Source organism: Cupressus sempervirens, chromosome 3 (assembly GCF_028749045.1).
Source record: "Cupressus sempervirens isolate cs-2001-9-10 chromosome 3, ASM2874904v1, whole genome shotgun sequence".
NCBI lineage: Eukaryota > Viridiplantae > Streptophyta > Pinopsida > Cupressales > Cupressaceae > Cupressus > Cupressus sempervirens.
The window spans coordinates 1,048,001,129-1,048,026,958 of NC_143120.1; the positions used below are offsets into that span (position 1 = coordinate 1,048,001,129).

Genomic DNA, 25,830 nt, shown 5'->3' on the forward strand with positions numbered 1-25,830 from the left:
AGGTAAGCAAGAAGTTGAGAGATTTTGTAAGCGGCGTTACCAATATTCTTTCCTTTGATCTTTCAGAAAAGAATCCACTTACCCACGGAGCAAGTAATGGGCAAGATGAAACCTCAAACTACACTTCTATCTAAAGTTGTAAACAATGATACCAATAAACTAACACTAACTCAAAGGCTAGCTAAAAGCATACCAGTTTGGCTCTAAGACCTATTTTGACCTATTCTATAAGAATAACCTCTACCATTGGGGCACAAAGACTTCTAGAAGTAGGGAATTCTAACTATTTTTCGTGAATTTGAGATGGTAATACAAGCTACAGTCAAAGCTCCTAGCCTATGTATTACCACAACCGCTCCCAGTCAAAGCTTCGGCTCTGATTGCTTCTTAAATCATTACGTTCTATTATTGAACACACAGTAATAACATGAATCAAAGACGATAGGCACAAATTACAATCAAAGCTTCTAATTTTCTCTATCACAATTGCTTCCAATCAAAGTTTCGAATCCAATTGCTTCTTTTATTCACTTTTCTCCCAAATTCACACTAAACAATCAAGGTTATGCTTGCACAAATGTGGCAAAGCTTTCTTGCATACAACAAAAGATGATTTTTACAATGAGGGGGCATTCCTTTATATAGGCATAGGAGTTGAGAAAAAGATGGAAGAAAAGGTCGGAGCAACTCAACCAACTTTGACCCGGTCTAACTAAAAGAGAAATTACAGGGTTACATGCAACTCGCATTACATCTTTTCATGCACATGTAACTTGCATTATATGTAATTACACATTTTCATGTAATACATCCTCTTCAATTACAAACATGAAAGAAGAAGAAAGACGGAAGAGAATTGAATGTCCTGAAAGGTCTTGTACTTGGCGATGCTATCTCGGATGATCACATGATCGGGAGTTCCTATACTTTGTGTCACTGCATTCACCTTGATAACCATGGTCTTTCGTCTTTTGATAACCTCTGACTCTCTTTGATGAATTGTTCATTGTCATTTGAAATCTTGATGTGATCAAGCTTTTCTCATTCAATTTGTCGTGAGTTCTTCTTTGTAGATTGGCACATTCTGGATTCTCTAACACTTTGAAAACCTTCTTGACAATGTCCAGATGTGAACTTAGAATAACTTTATATCAGCACCTTTAACTCTCTTTTTTTGAAGTAAGTGCTTTGCGCATGGGATTGCGTGCAAATGACAACTTTTGACTTTAAAAAGTGACTTGGGATTTCAAGATGTCATTACATAAAAAACGATTACATGTAAGTGCAACATGCAATGGAGAATGGAAAGTGAGATGAGATGCGAATGTGGATGGAGGATACACTTTACATGTAAGTGTGGATAATGGATGAAATGCAAAGCATGGAAAGATATGGAAAATGGAAAGCATGTATTTACTCATGGAGACGCGAATGCATATGGAGAGGTGAAAATGAAATGAAGTTTGGGGGAAAATGAACTTTATAGTCGTCTTAGGTGAAAAGGTGAATCAAAGTGCATGGGAAAACATGCATATGACATTTTTAACTTTTCAAAAAGTGACTAAGTTAAAAACGGGGTTTTGAGATGCAATTACATGTAAGGCTTTTCGTGTAATTGTGTGGTGCGAGTGGATGCGGAAAGTGAGATGAGTGAAAATGGAAGTAGAAAATGGGATTACATGCATGTGCAGATGGTGAATGAGATAGAAGACATGTAATCGCATTTGACAGATGATATGTGAAGTGTTGTGACATGGAAGATGGAAATGGAATATGATGTTGTTCTCGCATGAAGTGAAACAAGAACAATTTCTTGGGAAAGAACTTTGTAAATTTTTCAAAGTGGGAAAAATCGGAAAGCAAGCACACAAAACACAAAAACTTCAAAAGAAAAGCATACCTTTGGCAAATGAGTCAAACATCTCAACAAGCAAAGCACTTCAACATGCAAATTTGAATTCGGAGTTTGGGGAAAAACCAAAAACATGAAAATGAACAATTTCTTCATTTTTAAAGGAAAAATGCACTTTCCATGGTATCAATTTCAACAAGTGGCAATCATCAAGCAATAATGTGCATAAAATCAGCAAGATAAGCACAAATTAAATAGCAAGAAAGAATAAGTCCACTTACATGAAGATTAAGTGCCAAAAATGATGGAGGAAAATGCTCCAATGTTGAAAATTTGTTCAAAAACACTTTGAATATTTCAAACTTTGCAAATTCGAATGGGAGAAGGAAGCAAACAAGGCGTTTTAGTGGAGATGCCAAAAACGTGCCCTATCATTGCTCCAAAATTCAACGTTTTTGACATGCACATGCAGTGGGACGTTTTTTGTGAAAAATGTTTTTCTCAAGGTATGAGATCAAAACGTTTTGGTTGTTGAACACCAAAACGTTTACCAATATGCAATTTAAACACCAAAAAAGTTGAAAACGATTCCTCTTGGAGCAAAAACATGAGTTAGAAATGATGCATTTTGGATTTTTTTTCCAAAAACGTGCCCTTGGAGGAAGCTTGAAAAATCGTTTTTTAGCAAGATGAATCCATTTTCAATGTTAGAAAATCCATGGCTAAGCAAAAACGACCCTAGTAGAGAAGATCTCATGAAAAACCATTAATTAAATCTCTCACAATCTTCAAAATTGGGTTCTTGGAGCCTCTTTGCATGTGTTCTTCCAAAATCGGGGTTCTTGAGAGCATAAACATGAGTTTTAGTGCAAATCGGACCTTTTAAGAGGCAATGCATGTTTTAAAATATGCACAAGATGCAAATCAGACCTTTTAGGATGGATTGTATATTTTAAAAACTCCCCATAAGGCAAATCGCACCTTTTGGGATGCATTGCATGTTTTAAAATATGCATTTGATAAAAAATGCACCTTTTGGGATGGATTGCATATTTTAAGCGAAAGCTCATGTTTTGGATGCAATAACAAATTTAAGTCATAAAACTCACCTTTAGATGCAATGGCACCAAAAAGGTCCATTTTTTATGACCTTATGCTTTTAAGTTGAACTTTATATGCAGTGACATGTAAAATGTCCACTTTTGATAACTTAAAGTGATTAAATAGTCATATGTCAATTTAATTTCATTAAAATGTTACTTTAATGGGACATAAACCATATGTACATATCATATTAAAAATATAACATATAAATACCATTTAAAAAGTAATATTTACTAGAGCATTTGATTTAAATGCTAAAAAATCAATTGAACTATATAGTTAATATAGTCACTTAAGTGAAAAATCAAAAAGTAACTCAACTTAAAATTATAACATAAAGTGCACTATAGTTACTTTAAGCGAAAATTTAAAAGATAAAATAACTTAAAAACACAACATAAAGTGAATTTAAGTTATATTTTTCAAAAAGTGAATGTCAAATTAAAAATATAACATGATATTTTCAGTTCGTGTTGTTGCATCTAAAAGGTCCACTTTTGAGGCACTAAAACGGTCATATCTCTTGAAATAAAAAAATGCTCGGGAAACAAGAATGAAATAAAAAAATGGGTGGCGGAAAAAATCAGATCTGTCATGTGGGCAAACCAGTTAGGTAGAAAAAAAGCCTATTATATCAAAGAATTTAATCTCACATGCGAACATGACGACAAAGCGACAAAGAATATTTAGGAGCCGAGATCAAAGGAAAGGCAAAAGTCCTAATTGCTCAATTGAGATCTGGTTCCCACCGTTTGAGATGTGAAATTGGTAGATGGAAGGTCCCTAAGGAAGAGTGGGAGGACAGAATTTGTAGATTCTATAGCGAGGGGGTGGTGGAAACAGAGTGGCACTATTTGAAGGATTGTGTACAACATACGAAGACATTTGTAGCCAATAGAAAGAAACATTAAAGTGAACAACATAAAAGACCTTTTTGAAGGACCAAGACTCCTCAAGGGGGCCATTTTACTTGTGCAGATTCACAACAAAAGAGACAGGTTGGAGAAATCACATCAGACTGACTAGGAGTTTTATGTGGGTCCCTTAGGCTTATGTCCTCATGGACGTCATTAAAAATCTTTCATTCGTTCACTCTTGACTGACAACTCCGATTATGCTCTAAGTTATATCAAATCAAAGGGAAAACCGAAAGCCATGACTTGAGCAAGACCAAAGGACTAAAAACCAACATATGCAAACTCAAAAGCAAAGAAAAGGACAATGAAGGCCTCAAAAATCAAGCATAGGCTCGAAAAATAGAAAAACGAAAAAGACTTGATAAAAGCCTTTAGTAAAAGGATTCATTATATTAATTGGAGTTGATTGGTTGATCAATAATAACCAATTAAATAACAAACTAAACTCAGAGAAATGTGAAACTAAGCTTGAAAAAGTTTCGTATTGTTACCAACATGTTGTGGTGACAAAATGTAGGACAACAGGAGACAAACTTGGAAATTGGGACTTGGTATTGGCACAAGCGGAGTTTGCATACAATAGTTCAATGAATAGGAGCACAGATAAAACACCTGTTTAGATTGTTACAAGCATGTATCTTAAAGGTATATCAGATTTGAGAACACTTGGTCCAAAAGAGAAAATAAGTGTTAAAGGATAAGAATATGCAGATTTCATGAAGACTTCACATGATGAAGTAAAACATAATTTGATGCAGAACAATAAAAAACACAAGGAAACAATAGATAGGTCTAGAAGACACAAAAAACTTGAAGTTGGTTATGAAGTAATGGCTCATTTGAAGAAAGGAAGGTTTCCTATCGGAACATACAAGTTGAGGATGAAGAAGTTTATACCTTACAATATATTGAAGAGGTTTGACAACGGTAATGTGTATGAAGTTGAGTTACCGATTGATATAAATATATCTCTTATCTTCAACATTTTTTATTTGCATGAGTATCATGAGTCAGATGAAAAGGTAGAGGTACAGCAAGAATATCCTAACAAGAAGACAAAAGAAATTGAGCAAGTCCTAGATAAAAAGGATTGGAAAAAGTACCAGAGCTAAAGACTACATGGAATATTTGGTGAAGTGGAAGGACAGACTATTTGAGGCTTCTTCATGGATTTCTTTATCTAAGTTGGATCATTATGATTCAGCTTGGGTTGCACAACATTCCTGATTCAGGAGATTCAATTTTATTAACCCTGGGTGTCTTATGTAGGAGCATCTTGGGCTCTTGGCAATCTTGCATCAACCAAAAACATTTATCTTCATTCTATTCCTATTTTCCAGGTTGAGAGAATGATATAGTAGTCATTCATCTTTGAGGGTTTTTGGTTGCGGTCTTGGAATCTTGTTAAGGACTCTCTATAGTTCTTATCTTCCTAATCGCACCTCATTTGGTTATGTTGTGTTCACCGGTTTGACTTATTGTGGTTTCATCGATTCAGTTGTGTTCACCAGTCTAACTAGTTGTGTTATCATCGATTATGTGATGTTCAGTGGTTTGTTGATTGAGGGTTGTGGTGGAAATTATCGATCGATGAGGTTGAATGGTGTGGACCTCAAGTTAGAGCTTTGTGTGGCTAACTTGGTGGTTGGATCTCTCTTGCTGAATTAACTACTTATTGTAATAATTTGGGATTAACACGTTTGTTGGAATATGTAAAGTCCTGAATGTCGACCTATAATGGTTAATGTGTATAAGTTTAGGGCTTGTGATTGTAAGAGGAAAGGAAGAGCAAAGGGTAGTAGTTTAATTGATCATAAAGCACTAAGCTTTCAGAATTAGAATCATTTGTATATGACCTAAACTGAGGACTTATAGCTCGGCATGTATGATGTACCTATCTAAATAAATGGTTGATCTTGCATTCTCTCTTTCTCATTTTGGTGTTATTGCTTCAATGTGTGTTAAGCTCCAAGGTTGGACATCCCATCTTTGGGTTCTACTCCCTTGGTATTGCACCAGGCGGTTTGGATTCAGATTTATTTTGGGTTAGTCTGTACAAAAACATATATATATTTTTAAATATGTGTGTGTGTGTGTCTAAATACGCAACAACAAATAAGTCTTATGCTAATAGTAAAGCAATATAGCAAAATGCACCACCATATCTATGTTTTAGTTCAATAGGATATTAATTGCATTATTTACCCATACATACAACATGATACACTTTGCTTGGTCACATGCATGGAACATATTTCCAGATCAAGGAGACAATTTGAGAGTGAAAGGAATCGTCAAAAGATAAGTGCATTCATTAGAATGTTTATTTTGTATTTGTTAGAAGATTTCTAAACAAGCCAGATCAAAAGTTAAGATTAAAATTAAGCCCTACATTCAAAGATATCATAGCTTTTCTAAAGAAATTCCTCTATAATTGTCAATGTGGATTTCCAATATAAGCAAGTTTTCTTTTTCATTCTGAAATGCACACATGACATATAAACCATCCTTTTTGGCCTTTCTAGTGGTCATGTTTAGGGTTGAAGAGTCAAATAGACCAAATTAAGACAAAACAATCTTAAAACACAAAAAAATTGAGACCAAATTTGATTCGGGTTCGGTTCCTGGGAAGCAAATTCTTCCAAATTAGCTCCAAATTCTGTTTGGGTTCCTCTGATAGTATTTGTTGTGAATTTGTGTCTCTACAAACAAATTTGGAGCAAATCTAACAAGGATCAGTCTTTGAAGGTTTTTGAAGAGAATCTGGTAACTTAGGTCAAAAATGGTAACTCTTTTCTCTTCACAACTTCTTACATAAGATTTTTGGTGAATAAAATAATATTTTTTGTTTTTGGATTCGTATTTACTTTAATATTGAAAATCATTCTAAAACTGTGCAAAATGACCACCTTTTTCCCTTTTGAGTTTAACATCTTTTTTTTCCACAATTTAAAGTCCACTTATCACTTTAAAATAATTTATTCAATTGTCAATTGAAAGGTTTAAGAAATATTACTTTTGACAACTTAATCGTTTAATTTATTTTTCCCTATTTTGATGTCAAATAGCTCATGGGAAGATATGGAAAATAAGTGAATGACTACAAGTTTTCTTGCGTGCAAGAAAGGGATGATACACAAAATTACAAAATATTGAATTTTGAAAAAATTACAACACTAATGATTAAACTAACAAAAGTAATAAACATTCAAAACAAATAGCTCAAAATTGGTTTTGTTACTTCAATTCAATAGATGTCCTTTCTGCAAGATAGATTCCTCCTCTAGTATTTGCAATTGTTCTTCAAGAAAACACCTAGCAATCTTCCAAAATGCACAAATGACAAACTAATGAAGAGTTTTTTAAAATAGGTCTGTTTTTTTGTGAAACAACCCTTTGTGTAATGTGTCACTCGATTTTAGGCACTTTTTAGTATTTTTCTTTTAAAATGTCAAAAATGCTTTAGAACTTGGGTTTTGACTTATTTTCTTTAAATCAACACTATGGCCAAAAATCTACTTGTGTACGATCAAAAGACTAAGGGTTATTATAGCCATACCACATCTAAGGGACAGTGTAGGTGAGAACAAAGGCTAGGAAAAAGTGAGGGGCTCAATGGGTCGCAGCATTACCTTCACACCAAATAGGCCATCCTAGATGGCACATTTATTCTTGTTGAGTATAGTTCTACAGATTGCAACACTTGAAGTACTATAGGAGGCCACCCCTGTGGCTATCATATGGCAGACAAGGCCTTCCAATACCACAAGTATGAGCACAGTACCATTTGTTGGAAGTATCATGCCAGTTGTGGAGAGCAAACCAAAAAATAGCATGGGTACACTTATTATGCCAGAAAGGAACAATAGGGGGTAGATGCTTCCCTCGACAATTGACCAGTCAAGTTTGATATGGCACTGTCATGTCCCCTTCTCAGTGCTAAATAGATGGGCATAATTTAATCTATCTCCACATCCGGATGGATTAAATATTATTTGACAAGATGTTTACCAGTCACAACAGGAGTTAAAGCGACCTCACTTCAGAACTTCATTAAACTGAGAGGAAAAAATTAAGTCATTTCAATATTATAAGCTATACACTTTATAAAATGTCTTAAAGGCACTACAGGACGAAAATGTGGTTTTATCCCACATTCCTCATGCCAACGTCTTTCCCTCACTTCGAGGTTATAAAAAGGAGAGCCTACATTGGGATTGTCACCGTGAAGAATGATATTAAACATTCAGATAAACTACTGGTTGCTTTAATGTGACTGGATTGTGACTCTGAGGACGAAAACCCTCAAGTCTGGTAAATTTAGGAGCTGGACGAAAACCCAGGCTTCCCCAAATTGCAGCTAAGTGCGGATGGGCAGATTCGGCAAAGAAGTGTTGACTGGCAAGTGCAGAATATTACAGTGGTTGGAAAGAAACTGTGATACACGGGTGATAGTATCCCGAGTTTGTGAAGGAGAACGGCGTATTTGAACAGCCGCAGGGGTCATACGGGTTAACGTAGTGCTAATGAAACTCCAGTCGAGCGGTTGGTAACCGTGGTAGGCCTTCCCAACGTGATTACATCCTGAATCTGCCGCCTGGATGTCTACAGCTGACACCAATATTGCACAATCTGGAGTTAGTCGATTGTGGTATTCTCAAGAAGTCGGAGCAGACTGCGAGCTTATTGGTCTATCCCGCACTCGCGTTACAGGAGTTTTGCTGCTGCTTCAATACTGTGTTCGGGTTTATGGTTGAAGTTCCAATCAAGACGTTTGAACGTGGGTTACCTCCAGTGTTTTCCAACCACGTTACAACGACGGGTCTGTTGCTATATATCCCTACTTTTCATTGATTAATAGACTTGCGATTTAATTTATGGGTGCCAATTGTTGTATGTGGAGATATAATGCAAAACGATGTCTCTGCATACTACCTGTTTCAAAATACAAGGAAACATTTAATGTCTCGCTGTGTGTAGTTTGATTTAGTCTTGGTTTTCAAATTCGGTATGAGACTTTCTAATAGGTTGGATTGCTCAGTTTATTGCTGAAGTATCATCTTCTATTTAAACTTAAACAGTGATTTGGAATTAATTGAATAGCTTGGTTAAAGGGGTCATACGGTGTTTTGGGGTGGCAACTGTTTGATTTAATGTTCAGATACTAAACATACAACATTTTAAGGACAAAATCAAGTGCAGAATAGTACAGTGGTATCAGAGCCACAGACCCTGCCAGCCTGTGGAAAACTTCTATTGCAGATTTATGAATGAGAAAAAAACAGTATACATTCCGTCATCTTCAGCCGGAAAGGACAGAATCTTCAGAACATTTGGTAGTGGAAGACAGTTATTCGGTGGATGAGGATATAAGCTTTGGGCCAGAAATCCAGGTTGAACAAACGACTAGAGTTGAACAGGCTCAGGAACAAGTACAGGACTTTCCTATGGCACGGAATGAGGAAGCAATGGACAGGGAAGTAATGGAGACCATGCGAGCTATCAGGGAAGGACAAAATAACATTACTGCAGCGTTACAACAGCTCACAGGTGCCATGCAGCAGTTAGCTCCTGTTAATAGGAGAGCTCCCAGCCACCATAGTGGGGGTGGTAGCATTGCAGGAACTCCCCGTTCAGTAAGGACTCATACTCGGAATACAGATAGACCCTTGATGCCTGTTTTTGTGGGAAATAACGCCGAAGAAGAAGTGGCTCATCCTGAAACTCCAACCTTGTTAGCTGATAATATTATAACTACTTATGATGAGTGGGATTTACTTCCGGATCGAATAAAACAAAACCTGAATTTCAATCAATATATGAACCAAAAGAGGGAAGCTGAAAAACCCCAACATGACAGGAGGCCCAGGATGCAAAACAGGGATCTTAAACATGCCATGAACAAATTAACACTTCCCACGTTTGATGGCAGTAATAAAACTACAGCAAGGGCGTGGATTCATAAATTGGATACTTACCTAACACTCAAGCCCATGACAGAAACAGAAGCTATCAGATTTGCTACAATGCATCTTGAAGGAGCAGCCTATGATTGGTGGCACCACGGTCTAGTTACTCAAGATCACGGACTCATCACTTCCTATGAGGTTTTCAGCTCAAAGCTGATCACCCGTTTTGACAAGAAAGACATTGAGGTTTATTACAGAGATTTGGCTCAGTTACGACAGAGCGGGGCTTTGGATCATTATATAGATGAGTTTCAGCGGATTTCAGTGATGGTACCTGACATGTCCGAGCAACGCAAAGTGATGTTATTCACAGAAGGATTACAGGACAGGTTTAGAGGCTTGGTCAAAGTCCTAAAACCCAGCACCTTGGATGACGCCATTAAGATTGCTCATGATTTGGACACCCCTACGTTGTCGCAGCCTCCTAAGCAATCCTATAAAGGATCCACTTCTTATAAAGGGAACAAAAAACAGCAAAAACCCAATACCTCCAGGCTGGATTTTGAGTCACGCAATGAATTGAGGAGGAAGAAGTTATGTTTTACTTGCAGGGAGCCTTGGACTCCTGATCACAGATGTTTGGGTAAAGGCAAAATTCACTATGTGGAGATCCATTCTGAAGAGGAGGAAGAGGTAGGAGAACCTCGGGAAGAGGGTAGCAGTGGGGCCAGCGAAGATGAGAAGGATGATGAAGAACAGATGGGTAAAGATAAGAAAAAGAAACAAACCACTCCTGAGCAATCTCCAGTTTTAGCTACCCTTTCTAGTGACCCAGCATGTCATCCCTTCAGGGTGAAAGGGGTTGTTAGAGGCCAGCGTATTATTTGCCTTTTAGACACGGGAGCCTCGCATAATTTCATCAGTACACAGATGGTATCTAGGAGGGGATTACAGACAGTGGCTATACCTGAGTTTGATGTTAAGGTAGCTGGTGGAGATGTTTTGAGGTGCACAAAGAAGGTAGCCGGGCTTCAGATTCAGTTTGATGGTTATCTTCTAGATTCTGATTTTTATGTGGTTGATCTGGATGGGTTGGATGCTATTTTGGGCAGACAGTGGCTGAGTACTCTTCGTAGATATACATTTGATCATGTGACTATGCAGTTGGAGTTTTTACAGGGTGATAAATTGGTGATCCTTAAAGCTATCTCTGATAGTAGTCCCAGGGTGATTTCAGCTCACAGGATGGAGGCTATATTGAGACATGAGGATATAGAGTGGGCTACTCAGTGTTTTATCTCGTCCAAGGAGATTCAGGGCACAGGACAGCGATATCACTGCGACATCCAAACAGTTATAGACAAGCACAGGAGAGTTTTCGAGGATATTCCTCCTGGGATTCCTCCAGATAGGGGATTTGAGCATATTATTGAGCTTGAGGAGGGAGCTAAACCTGTTATTACTACGCCTTATCGTCACCCTAGGCATTACAAAGAGGAAATAGAGAAGACGATAAAGGAGCTATTGGATATGGGGCATATCAGACCCAGCTCTAGTCCCTTTGCATCTTCAGTAGTGTTGGTCAAAAAGAAGGATGGCACCCTTCGGATGTGCATAGATTACTGAGCCCTGAACAAGAGGACTATCAAAAACAGGTATCCGATTCCCTGTATTGATGAGTTGTTAGATGAGCTTCATGGGGCAGTTTATTTTTCCAAGATAGATCTACGCTCAGGGTACCATCAGATTCGGGTCCGGAAAGAAGATGTGCATAAGACAGCGTTCAGATGCCATTACGAACATTATGAGTTCTTGGTGATGCCTTTTGGGCTCACTAACGCACCAGCGACCTTCCAGTCTTGCATGAACCATATTTTTAAGAAACAGCTAAGGAAGTGTGTTCTAGTATTCTTTGATGACATATTGGTTTACAGCAGAACTTGGGAGGAACACGTTCAACATTTGGATGAGATTCTTAGCATCTTAGACGAGAACTTTTTATTTGCGAAGGAATCTAAGTGCGAATTTGGATTGACTGAGATTCTTTACTTGGGTCATGTGATTGGAACTGAGGGGGTTAAGGTGCACCAGGAGAAGATTCGAGCGATATTGGATTGGCCACCACCGAAGGATGTATCAGAATTACGTGGTTTCCTTGGTCTTTGCTCCTATTATAGGCGGTTTGCCAAGGGTTTTTCACAGGTTGCTGCACCCCTTACGGATTTGACACGCAAAGGGGCTTTTTCTTGGACAGAGGAGGCCATGACAGCATTTGATAGGCTGAAACAGGTGATGAGTTCATGCCCAGTGCTAGCACTTCCGGATTTCTCTAAGCCCTTTGTTCTAGAGTGTGATGCGTCGGGAAGCGGAATAGGAGCAGTTTTGATGCAGGACCGGCACCCCATTGCCTATGAGAGCAGGAAACTTCGGGGCAGCGAGATATTGTATTCCACATATGATAAGGAGATGCTAGCCATAATGCATGCATTGGCAAAATTTAGACAATATTTGGTGGGGAGCAAATTTACAGTCAAAACTGATCATAACAGCCTGCGTTACTTCCTTGAACAGAAAGAATTAAATGAAAGACAACAGAAATGGGTCAGCAAGATACAAGTGTATGATTTTGACATTGAATATGTCAAAGGGAAAAATAATACTGTTGCTGACGCCCTTTCTCGTAGACCACCAGCGCGGGATTGTTACATCATTTCTGAAATTTCAGCGGACTGAAAATCACAACTTCTAGTGGAGTATTCCAAAAATGTACACGCTTGTCAGATTATGGATGGCATACTTCAGGATGAGAGGTACAAGGTGCTGAACGATATCATTTACTATAAGAATAGGGTCTACCTAGTACCTGATTCTAAATTAAAGGAGGATATTATGCGCACTTTCCATGATGCACCCACGGCAGGGCACCCAGGATTTCTCAAAACCTACAGGCAAATTAGAGAGAGATTCTCTTGGAAAGGGCTCAAGGATGATATTCTTCAGTATGTTAGAGAGTGCCAGACTTGTCAGCAGAACAAGTCAGAACAGGGATTTCCTGCTGGATTACTTCAGCCTCTTCCCATTCCAGCCCAAAGATGGGAAAGCATTTCTATGGATTTCATCACCGGGTTGCCGAGGGTCCAAGGTAGGGATTGCATCTTCGTAGTTGTGGACAGGTTGACCAAATATGCACTTTTTTTGCGATATCAGCAGATTGGTCAGCTTCTCAGGTGGCTGAATTGTTTTTCCGAGAGATTTTTAGACTCCATGGATTACCCAAAACCATTGTGAGTGACAGGGACAGTAGATTTCTCAGCACTTTTTGGCAGGAGATTTTTAGATTGACTGGTACAGAATTGACTCCGAGCACAAGTTATCATCCACAGACTGATGGCCAGACCGAGATAGTGAACAAGTGGGTGGAAGGTTACTTGGGGAACTACATTGCAGGACAGCAGAGAGCGTGGGTCAAGTGGTTGTATTTGGGGGAATACTGTTATAACTCCACTTATCATATGTCTATTCGGATGACCCCTTTCCGTGCTCTCTATGGTTATGAGCCTCTCTCTTTCATTGATTTGGCATTATCAGATAGCAGAGCACCATTAGCCAGGGATTGGATTGAGGAGCAGCAAGACATCCTCCGAGCTCTCAGAGATAATATTCAGCAGGCGCAGAATCAGCAAAAATTGTACGCTGACCGGCATCGCACCGAAAGGAGTTTCGAGGTTGGGGATAGAGTTTTTCTACGACTGTAGCCTTACAGACAGAGCTCCTTGAAGAAGAGTGGGTCCGAGAAGCTTAAGCCCAGATTTTATGGACCATACACTATCACCAAGAGAGTAGGAGAAGTCGCTTATGAGCTGGAGCTGCCAGGTGACAGCCGGATTCACAATGTTTTTCATGTCTCGTGCCTCAAGAAAGCTGTGGGTCAGCAAATTGTACCTTCTGAGATTCTACCCCCGCTTGATGAAGAGGGTAAGCTTATTCTGGTACCGGAAGAAGTGATTGAAACCAGAGAGAGGAAGTTGCGCAACCGAATCATCAGGGAATATTTGGTCCGTTGGAAAGATTTGCCTTATGAAGACGCCACATGGGAAGGTGAGTCTATATTACAGCATCCATCATTGAGATTGCTTGAGGGCAAGCAATCCCGGGAAGGGAGGACTGTCATGTCCCCTTCTCAGTGCTAAATAGATGGGCATAATTTAATCTATCTCCACATCCGGATGGATTAAATATTATTTGACAGGATGTTTACCAGTCACAACAGGAGTTAAAGCGACCTCACTTCAGAACTTCATTAAACTGAGAGGAAAAAGTTAAGTCATTTCAATATTATAAGCTATACACTTTATAAAATGTCTTAAAGGCACTACAGGACGAAAATGTGGTTTTATCCCACATTCCTCATGCCAACGTCTTTCCCTCACTTCGAGGTTATAAAAAGGAGAGCCTACATTGGGATTGTCACCATGAAGAATGATATTAAACATTCAGATAAACTACTGGTTGCTTTAATGTGACTGGATTGTGACTCTGAGGACGAAAACCCTCAAGTCTGGTAAATTTAGGAGCTGGACGAAAACCCAGGCTTCCCCAAATTGCAGCTAAGTGCGGATGGGCAGATTCGGCAAAGAAGTGTTGACTGGCAAGTGCAGAATATTACAGTGGTTGGAAAGAAACTGTGATACACGGGTGATAGTATCCCGAGTTTGTGAAGGAGAACGGCGTATTTGAACAGCCGCAGGGGTCATACGGGTTTATGTAGTGCTAATGAAACTCCAGTCGGGCGGTTGGTAACCGTGGTAGGCCTTCCCAACGTGATTACATCCTGAATCTGCCGCCTGGATGTCTACAGCTGACACCAATATTGCACAATCTGGAGTTAGTCGATTGTGGTATTCTCAAGAAGTCGGAGCAGACTGCGAGCTTATTGGTCTATCCCGCACCCGCGTTACAGGAGTTTTGCTGCTGCTTCAATACTGTGTTCGGGTTTATGGTTAAAGTTCCAGTCAAGACGTTTGAACGTGGGTTACCTCCAATGTTTTCCAACCACGTTACAACGACGGGTCTGTTGCTATATATCTCTACTTTTCATTGATTAATAGACTTGCGATTTAATTTATGGGTGCCAATTGTTGTATGTGGAGATATAATGCAAAATGATGTCTCTGCATACTACCTGTTTCAAAATACAAGGAAACATTTAATGTCTCGCTGTGTGTAGTTTGATTTAGTCTTGGTTTTCAAATTCGGTATGAGACTTTCTAATAGGTTGGATTGCTCAGTTTATTGCTGAAGTATCATCTTCTATTTAAACTTAAACAGTGATTTGGAATTAATTGAATAGCTTGGTTAAAGGGGTCATACGGTGTTTTGGGGTGGCAACTGTTTGATTTAATGTTCAGATACTAAACATACAACATTTTAAGAACAAAATCAAGTGCAGAATAGTACAGGCACCAAGCATAGCTCCATCTCCATCACCGCATACAGTGGAAGGCACTCATCTGATGGATGAGTTGCAGCAAGGAGAAGGAAGAACAAATTATACAGAGATGGAATTGCATACTTAGAAGGCAATGGAGCATGACAGGAATGAAGAAAGGCCTCTTGAACCACTAGGGGAGAAGGGAAAAATAGAGAAGGCAACAGTTGTTTGGGAGGAGTTGGTGTAGCAGCAGAGATTGACCACACCCAAGAGGGAGTAGAGAACAGTTGGATTAGGAGAGGGCAGCTAGAGCAAGGAAAGAGGTACAATTCAGAGATGGGAACATTTGGCAGTAGTGGTTGGATAACTCAAGAGTATCAAGGTTTTGATGGAGGTTGTGCAGATGGTGAGGGTAGCACACAAGAAGCAGGAGGTAGCAAAGCAAGATCTGTGGCTCCTTCATCAACAGTTTTTTGGCGCACCCATATCGATAAGAATAAACAATGTTTTGTTTAATAAATGGCAATGTAATGGATTATAGTTCTCAGGTCATTGTTAGTTGGTGGTTGGCACTCTTAATCAACTGTTAAGTGCTATATATATTTCTTGCTTGTATCAAGAACTGAAACACAATGATTGTACACATTACATGTTGGTAATAAAGCTAAATCTTATTGCCATATTGATATGATATTCATGAATTACTGTATTGGATATGTTCATTGTTATATTCTTGTTCGCTATGTAAGTTAAAGCACTCACCATAGAGAGTAAACATCCTTGTCTATCAAGCCAACACAAGTTGAACACTTATGCTAATGAGTGTTATCCTAATTTATGGATTGAGTATGTCAATCTCTTTTGTTGGAGTCTATATTAAATAACTTCAAGAATGAGAAACCTTTATAATCATGTTATGAAAGGTGTTAAAAATTGCTCCTACTGTTAAAAACACAATTTTTGGGATATAAAATAGTAAAACTTAATGTTGGGGTTGTTAGGGATTTTTTTTTTCCAAAATAAATATTGTGTAACATTCAAGCTGGCTGTCAAATGCTTAACACATATATCTTTCTAATGTTACAAGATAAAATGTGTCTAATATTTGTCCCAATCAAACATTATTGCCTCAAGAAGTTGGGCCTCCAACATTGAAAATCTAAAATCATTTAGAACGCCTTAAATAGATATAAAGAGTTAGACTTGTTGACCAATTTATGACATGCGTCATGATACATTATAAAACATCTTTGAATGGAGATAATGGAGTCAAAATTAGACACTCAAGTTGGTGAATAGGTTATGATGAACTTATGGTAAGTTGGAGGAATATGCTTTTTCTACCCTGTGGATACATCTTGGGATTTGAGTGTCAAACTTTTAATTAGAGATTTGATGCTTCATTTTAGGTGGTTTTGGTGGTTTCTTAACCAACATTTGATGGTTTCATATATTTCCTCAAACATAACCCTAGATAAAGCTTGGGTTGGATATTATTCCACCCTGTTTATATGTTTTCATAACTCCTCAGATAGACTCTGCATGCTTAAAGCAAATAGTAGAGTCTTTCTTCTACCCTCAAAGATTCTTCCTCATCTAGGAGAGTCTTTCTACCCTCAAAGATCCTTCCTCATCTAGGAGAGTCTTTCTTTCTACCCTTGAAGATTCTTCCTCATCTAGGAGAGTCTTTCTTTCTACACTCGAAGACTCTTCCTCATCTAGGAGAGTCTTATTGTAAGAACCCCCAACGAAGATCAAATTACTTCACTTTTGGGTGTTTGATGTCAGCCTTCTTATATGGCAGTTCTCTGCCCAAAAATTGATAATTCTAGTCAGATTTGACCTTTTGCGAGCTGCTTCAGGAAAAGAGATCAATAAACAATGATTTAATGTCCCTGCAACTAATGTGTAAATATGATTCTATGCAAATGAGTTATAATTTATGATATCAAATTTCTCTGTTCGACCAGGCTGCTCTCCGTTGTGGAAAAATGTACAAAAGACCTGCTGTTGGATTATATGGACAGGGTGCAGATTTATCAAGCTGCAAGATACTTTTGAGCCGATGTATAAATTATGCATCAGTTTTATGAAGCCAGATGCCCAAGAAAATTAGTACATCTGAAGGGACAATGTGATTTCATCATGGCCAAGGATAGAACATTTTGTAGGTGTTGATTACAGTAGTTTCTTAGTATGCATTCCTAGATCTTCTGTTATATTCTTGATTCCTCTGGATCTTAAAAATAACAAGAATAATTATAATCTCAATGTTCATGGGCATATGATTGGATCTGTCTGATGACACAGCTGAAATTTAATTTGATAGTGACATGTACAATTACACATTCTGTGGAGCAGGTAGTCCCATTTACTCCAAGTGCTGGGGTGCTTGAGTGGGTTGATGGTACAGTTCCACTTGGAGAATATCTTATTGGAAGGTATCCAGTCCCTTTTTTTTTTAATTACATCATTTACTGTCAGTTATAGACTATAAAGATCAATTTATTTTCTGAAAATTTGTTCTATTCACAGTACTCGTAATGGAGGAGCACATGGGCGGTATCGGAAAACTGACTGGCCATTTCTTACATGTCGAGACCACATGATGATGGTAATATATGGAATACATATGTTCCAACTATGAAATATTTTATTCTCTTCATTGATTTTTTTTACTTGCACTGACAAAATTCACATTATTCTTTTGATTGATGTTCACTCACAATGACAAAGTTCATAATTTGCTTTGAAAACTTGAGCTTTGAAATACAATATATGGCACAATTAAAATTGACTCGAAACTACATGGTTTAATCCCTAAGTTACCAGATTCTCTCCGGCAACCCTCAAAGTCTGGTTCAATTCTGTACAAAGTCTGGTTCTTGTCAAATTCTCTCCACAGATTCTCTTCCAGAGCTACGAATTTGCTGCAAATTCTGTCATAGGGACCCGGGCAGAATTCACAGCGGATTTTGAAGAATTTTCTATCTAGATCTGGGCTGAATTTGGTCTCGGAACATTTTTTAAGACTTTTTAAAGTGTTTTTTTGTCCTTCCAACCCTATTGTGACCACTAAAAAGACCAAAGAAGTTCTTTATTTGTCATTTATGCATTTGTGTATGAAAGTGAAAATGTGCTTATAAAGGAAATCCAAATTGACAATAGGTGACATCTAAATTGATGATTATAGAGGAATGTCTTTAAAAAGATATGATATCTTTGAATCAGGGACTTCAAATTTTTATCTCAACTTTTGATATAGCCTGGTTAGAAATGCTCTAACCAATACACAATTAAAATTCAGATAACTGCACTTATCTTTTGATAGTTCCTTTCATTCTCAAACTGTCCCCTTGATATGGAAAGATTTTCCATGCAGGTGACCAAGCAAGTGTATCAAGTTGTATGTATGGCTAGATGATGCAATTAATGTCCTATTGAACTGAAACATAGATTTGGTGGTGTATTTTGCTATGTTCCTTTACTATTAGCAGATTCAAGTATGGATTTATTTTTTGTTGCATATATATACACACACATACATATTTGTAAAAACGTATGTTTTTGTACGGATGGACCCAAAATGAATCTGAGCCCAAGCCCAAAACAATTTAGACGAATTTCAAACCAGAATCTCGAACCTGCACCCGTACAATCCGAACCGGCAACTTAGTTTAATCCCGATAAAGTATCAGATAACTTACATTTTGTACATATTTAAAGCATTTTTTAAGGGAAAGATAAATCATCGTCAATGCTTAGTATTCAGAAATAGTTTGTGGATTTAAGTACATATCATTTGGCAAAGGATTTTATATTAGCCTCTATCTATACCTGCATTTTACAGGAAAGGGAATAAAGGGAATAGTTTCCACTTTCTGGTCACACCATTATCTCTTGAAAAGAGGCAACTTGAAATAATATTATATCTGTCATATTCATCTTATTGCATTGCATTTCCTTTTGCTTATCATATCATTGGCGGAGAATCTGATCCATGATATTGAACTCAAAGTAAAACATTTATTTTACTTTAATTTTTCTCAATAACTTCAGGCATGCAGCCAGATATTTTCTGGATGTGATTATAGGTTTATGGATTTCAAAAGGTAGATATTTTGTAGCTTGTAAGCTTGACTCAAATTCAATGTAAATTCTACATTCTGATATCCTTGCTGAATTGGCTGTAGGAAAAGGATAAACGAAAAGCTTTTCAGACCATTTGTAAAAATTTCAGGTGCGTTGCATGCTCTATTAAAGTTTCTCTATTACTAGACAAATACAGAATGTAAAATTTTCTAGCAACTGGATGGTATAAGCAGGCCAGTTATGCACCATTTCTTCTTGGAAAGATTTTCTAGACCAGCCGACTGGTTTGAGAAGAGATTGGCTTATTCAAGGAGTGTCGCAGCTAGCTCCATGGTAACTGATGCATTTTCTCATCTGCTGTAATTCCTAATATAAATTCAATCAATACAATCCAAGTTCATGAAGCAGAAAATAGCAGAGCAAGAATAGCATACAATATTATGATCAACATAATCATAGCAGACAATACTATGATCCAACATACCTTATATTACTACTGGTTTATACAACATGATCATTTTCCAAAACTTTGCTTGGTCCACTGCAAAGCAGGGGTCACGACTACTAACACTTTCTATGTTCTCTTATTTTATTTTTCTTTCACCATGTTGTCTTGGACTTCCTATCCTGTATATCTCTCTGAGGAACATGTAGCTTCAGAAGTTCACTTTATCTTTAATAATTGATCAGCCATTTCAGAAAGAATCTTTTTCATGAGTGTAGATTATGGAAACTCTTTAGGTCCGTTCATCAAGTCACCCTGCCAAGTCAACCCTTTAAGTCCGTTCATCAAGTCACCCCGCCAAGTCAACCCTTTAAGTTCGTTCATCAGGTTACCCCACCAAGTACTCTCACCAAGTCAACTCTTTAAATGCTTTCATCAATTCACCCAACCAAGTCGACTCTTTAAGTTCGTTCATCAAGTCACCAGAACAAGTACTCAAACCCTTGTTACCAATATAGTCTATGATGCTCTTTTAGAATAGTAACACTTTGAAAGGCTTTGCAATGGATCACCATGCTGGCTTACTGACCTACATTAGTACACGGTATTCTCTGTTCACCATTGTAATGAACTATTGTGTGATTTATGTATCGGTATCATGGCAGAGTTGAATTATACAATTTATGACATTAATATGCCTCTTATTGGAGGGATTTAACATTCACACTGTCCGATAAGCTACAGATCCCTGTTGTGGAGGAGCATATAGACTTGAATGTGAGGACATCTGTTAGTTATATTGGTTACCAATGAGTGGGTTTTATAGTGTCTCTGTGGTATATTTTTGTGTATTATAAAGAGTCTATTGTGTCTCTGAATTGATAACGAAGATTCGTCAGCAAGGTGAGAAGAAGTAATAAAATATTTGAGGAAAAGAAATGGGAGAATTATGATAGGAGATAGCTATAGGCAAGTTTGGAGAAGGAATATTGTAGCTGATGAATTTTTTCTTGAAATATCCGTGAAGTGAGATGCAGTTTCTTCAAATTGTATAGCATCTAAACTAATATTAATGTTGATATGGCTTTGCTCATTGAGAGTTGATTGTTTTATATATACAGGTTGGCTACATTGTGGGCCTTGGTGACAGGCACTCAATGAACATTCTTATTGATCAAGCAACTGCAGAAGTTGTTCACATTGACCTGGGTGTGGCCTTCGAGCAGGGTTTAACACTCAAGACCCCTGAGCAGGTCTGTTGCTTGATAGGTTTGGGTCAATTACATTGTATTGTATCGTGTATTTTTCTAACATTTTTGTCACATGTTTCATCAATCAAAATCATCTGTACTTAGTATATCTGTATTATGGATAGGATTTACCAAAAAACCACAAATCAAGTATTGAAGGAAAAACAATTTAATTTTGAAAGTGGATTTTTATTTGGAAATTATTGTCTGTAACAGGTTCCTTTTAGGTTGACAAGTGACATTGTTGACGGTATGGGAGTCACTGGGGTGGAGGGCGTGTTTAGAAGATGTTGTGAGGAAACATTATCTGTGATGAGAACGAATAAAGAAGCTTTACTAACCATCATCGAAGTATTGATGTGTACTTTTTTTCTTTTTTCAAACTCAATCATGCAGCTTAAAAGATACGATTTAAATACTCATTTTTTAGGGGGACAAACTTCTTGCAGGTATTCATACATGACCCTCTTTACAAATGGGCTCTGTCACCTCTGAAAGCACTGCAACGACAGAAGGTGGATCACAATAAAAAGTTTAATTAGGACGTAAAACAACAGTAGACATTTTTTTAAAATCCTCTCATTTTTTTATGCACATGTTATACCACCAACAGATTTCAATGATTAGAACCTGTTCTTTGACAACTGTAACAGGAAAGTGATGATGATTATAGTTCAGATGTGGAGAGTCCTGATGATGAAACTGAAGGGAACAAAGATGCAGCCCGTGCACTGATGCGTGTCAAACAAAAGCTTGACGGTTATGAGGAAGGGGAAATGAGAAGCATACAAGGGCAGGTAAGTCATGCATGTACACAGTGATAGCTATAAATTATCTAAAAAGTTCAAGCTGCAAGTTGATTTCTTTCTCTTACTGTCAATTTGAGCCTAGCTTCATCCCAATTTTCAGGTTCAGCAGTTGATTCAGTATGCTATGGATTCAGAACGTCTGTGCCAGATGTTTCCAGGGTGGGCTGCTTGGCTATGACGTTGTAACAGTAAAAAATATTTATTAATGATATTGTTGATATGCCACCAGTGTACAGCGGTTTTCTATTGAAATGTAAATTTTGAGTAAAAGTGGTGGTTAAATATAATGGAGTCTCTGAAGCAGATGAAGCGGGATGTAGTTGACAATTTTTTAATGAAATTTTGTTATCTTCAAAGCTTGTTTTTATTCTCGGGAGATTTATGTTGATGCTCTAAATGTGAACACCTTTAGAAATTTGTTTGAAGAAAAGATCACAAAGGTAGCAGATTTCCTAACCACGATAAACAGCAGAAGATCCAAGCTGCAAAAAGAGAGGATGGTCTAGGTGGTGGAGACCTGCTTCATTTGGTTTTCACTTGCTTGTTTTGCTTGTTGCCTGTGGGTCCCATAGGCTGTTATGCCTCGTGGACTGTATTAAAATCTGACATTCATTCATAAATGTCAAATACGTTTGTGCTTCAATACTCACTACATAAAGAGAAAACCTTAAATAAATCAGTACGAGTCATTGATATCTCTTTCAAGTTTGGCACAAACTACTAATACTGACTACATAAAGAGAGAACCTTAAATAAATCAATACGAGTAATTCACTCTCTTTCCAGTTATGCACAAACTACTAGATATTGAAGTCCTTATAAGACAGAATTGTTAAGGTTTAGGACTAATTTCTGCATAAATCATATTTAAGAAACTTAAATATTAACTCTTAAATTTCAAAATGAATGAAGGCTCAGTCCAAATAAATCCCTCAACTATTAGAACCTGGGTAGATCAAACAAGTAAAAATTAAAGGAAAGAAGTGTATAAATCAAAGAAATAGTTCAACAAATTATTTTCATTCCATTTGATAAATATGCTCTCCCTTTTTATTGCAAAGAGTAATAGACAAATTCAATGATATCTCATAAGTTATTGTGTTTATATTTTGTTTAAATTATATTAATAAGACTCATTGAACATGCCCTCTAAACTTTTGTAAAGGCTTTGTTTTATTAAAAAATTAGTGATGTTCATTATTAAGGCAAGTATTATAGTTGGAAATGAACTCTACTCTAAACCCTAATGAAAATGAAAATATTTCATTTGTTGTTTTAAAAATATTTAAATGTATGCTCTCATTAAGGTTGCTTTTGCTTGTAATTGGTTGGATAAATATTGATTTTTCATTAAAGTCTATGAAAAAGTTTTTTTTTATTGTGTTCTACAATATCTCAAATTTACTGAAGTAACTTAATTTAATTAATTAATTAAGTGGTCCCAAAAAATTAATAATATTATAAAAGATTTATCTAATTGTTTGATATATTTAGTCATAAAATAAAAAGCGGTCAAAATAATAAAAATAAATAAATAAGTTATGTCAGTCTATTTATTACCTTTAAGGAAACTTCTTGGAGCTCTTTATAAGGCAATGGTTGGCACTGTGGGAAGTCATTGTGGAGTTTATTTACCTTGTGTATTTGTAGTTCTTGTTGATATTCAATTTGTATGCACTTTTGGAAGTGCACGACACTCCTTATTATGTAATTGTAGTTTTTGTGGTTCATAGCCATCCTAGTATGTCATTGGAAATATCATTTTAGATATTTCACCTTGTACTTGATGCCAAATTTGTGATCTCTCCCTTGGAGACAAGTTTGTATTGTTGAACTTCATCAAAAATATATCTTAGGTCTAGAAGTACAATATCCAATTAGCATTCATTCATTCTTGCATCAGTTATATTGTTTAATATACCAAGTTTAGCTATGCATGATTTAGGAATTAAAGGAATTTGTTTGTGTTATCATTGTGCACTCAAAGTGTTGTACGATGATTAGTTCATATGATGTGTGAAGTGAGTGCAAGTGGCATGTGGAGTGAGTGTGGGTGGCGACTGGCATGTGGAGTGAGTATGGGTGGAAATCCCAATGGGGATGGTACCCACAAAATGATCCACCAATCGAAAGTATCTTGTGAAAGAATATTGACCCTGTTAGGAGTCTATCACATTTGTATAGTGTTGATGTCTTTGTTAAAAGGACTAGGCCATGTTAAAAGCCTCAACCCTACTAGTAGTTACTATAATACAAAAGAGTGCAAGATGAGCTCACTGCTCAAACATGCATATACATCTGCAAAATATTATCAATAGAGATTGATACATAAACTTTTTACACTACAAATATTTTCAATATCTTATGTCTTTGTAGTTCCTTCAAAATTGTATACACAACTGCTTTGCTTTGTTCCGCATCAAATTCGCAATAATACCAATCACATGTGCATGTAAACATTATATCAATATATTGCAATGCCACACTTTGCTTAACAAAATGTTTTTCCTTTGTATCAAATTTGTTAGCCCTATTGGCCTTGATCCTTGATACTCTATTAAATCTTGAAATAATCATTTGTCACATGTGGATTAACATCTAGGATGTCATCTCAACATTGTTAAGTAATTGTTTTGGTAATTATTAACAATTCATTAACCAAAATGTCATTATTTTTCTTTCAACTTTGTTATGTCCTACCAATTTGTACTTGGTAATTTGTAATAATATACATTGTACTAGACATAATCTTTAGCACAATTACCCAGAATGTTGTATATACTTATTTTACCTTCTTGTAGGTGCAAATAACCTCAAGTGCCTTTTGTGAAGTGCATTGAATCAAAATGTCAAACTGTTAATTATTTCCCTTTACATTACATTAGCCAACCTTGATACATTACATTAGCCAAATTGTCAACAATTCCCCCCTTTGGCATTTATGGCAACATATGGGAAAAATTAGTGCAGTGTCATTCCAAATTTGTAAAATATGTGAAGTACTTTACATGGCCATTAGAATTTCAAAATTTGTTGATTATTTCTACTTATCATACCATCTTCTACATATATATGTTGTATTCCCCTTTAGGCTATGTTCTATAATGTATCTCCCTTTACAACATATCTAATATTTTCAATTTTTCAAACTATCACTCTCCTCCTTTGATGTCAATGACAAAGATGAGTCCAAAACTTATGTACAAGACAAAATTGTGGTTCTACCTTAGAGTCTTCATGTTAATTTGTTTCCTAATAGACTTATGCAATTAGAGAAGTTTCTATTTAGGTTCTTGAAGTCTTCATCCCATGAACATTTTGTTGAGATAACATGTGTTGTACATGTTGCATAATATTGTTATATTGTATTATTTTATTTTGTTATGTAATGTTGCACTTAGGAGAACCTAGATGGATGTGCAATATCTAAAGATTCTACGGGATATACTTTATGAGTTGTATTGTAACATTGTGATAATGTTTAATGTAATTATTTAATATTGGGAAAAAAATGTTTAATATTAAAGGTGGGGTCAATAGGTTAGTTAGCACATGGTTTATGTAATACCACTTGGTGGTTTGGTGGGAACTTGCTACTATATAAGCAACTATAAAGGTAGTTGTAAAGGTGTGAGAAAAGGAAAGTCAAGCAAGACAAAACTTAGCGCAGGTTAGCCAAGAGAGCATTTGTGAAAGATGGAAGCATGGCATGAGATGTGTGGATTCATGTTTATTCGCATAAATTGTGTGGTTGTGGGTATGGCTTTGAAGGCTTTTATGATTGTATTGCAATTGTTTTTTGTTGAATAATACATCATGATAGATGCTTCTAGAAGTGGGGTTTCTCCCTCAATGAGAGTTTCCCAAAATATATCTTATCACATTTTTTGTTAGTATGTTGTTTATTCTCTTGCATGAGGATTCTAAGTGATTTTAATTTCTTATTTGTTTTAGATTTATTGTGGGTTATGTAGAAATGGTAATAATTTTTGTTACAACTTTCTTTACAAGTGGTATCAAA

At 36.8% G+C, this 25,830-nt stretch overlaps 1 protein-coding gene across 8 annotated transcripts in view; it reads left to right on the forward strand.

Annotated features, from left to right (window-relative positions):
- The window catches only part of ATM (Serine/Threonine-kinase ATM-like protein), a 427,822-nt gene extending 405,337 nt beyond the window's left edge, over nucleotides 1–22,485 (forward strand). For 5 of the 8 annotated variants that reach the window (XM_089822957.1, XM_089822958.1, XM_089822960.1 and 2 more), the window contains 9 exons: nucleotides 17,575–17,654; nucleotides 17,749–17,827; nucleotides 19,407–19,453; nucleotides 19,539–19,638; nucleotides 20,872–21,003; nucleotides 21,217–21,351; nucleotides 21,450–21,515; nucleotides 21,654–21,797; nucleotides 21,910–22,485. In XM_089822957.1, the coding sequence (XP_089679083.1) occupies nucleotides 17,575–17,654; nucleotides 17,749–17,827; nucleotides 19,407–19,453; nucleotides 19,539–19,638; nucleotides 20,872–21,003; nucleotides 21,217–21,351; nucleotides 21,450–21,515; nucleotides 21,654–21,797; nucleotides 21,910–21,987 (861 nt within the window). In that variant the 3' untranslated portion in view covers nucleotides 21,988–22,485. Of the gene's footprint in view, nucleotides 1–17,183; nucleotides 17,381–17,574; nucleotides 17,655–17,748; nucleotides 17,832–19,406; nucleotides 19,454–19,538; nucleotides 19,639–20,871; nucleotides 21,004–21,216; nucleotides 21,352–21,449; nucleotides 21,516–21,653; nucleotides 21,798–21,909 lie in introns of those variants that run through there. The other 3 variants (XR_016362919.1, XR_016362920.1, XR_016362921.1) reach the window with 2 other exon arrangements.
- The last annotated feature ends 3,345 nt before the right edge of the window (nucleotides 22,486–25,830 follow it).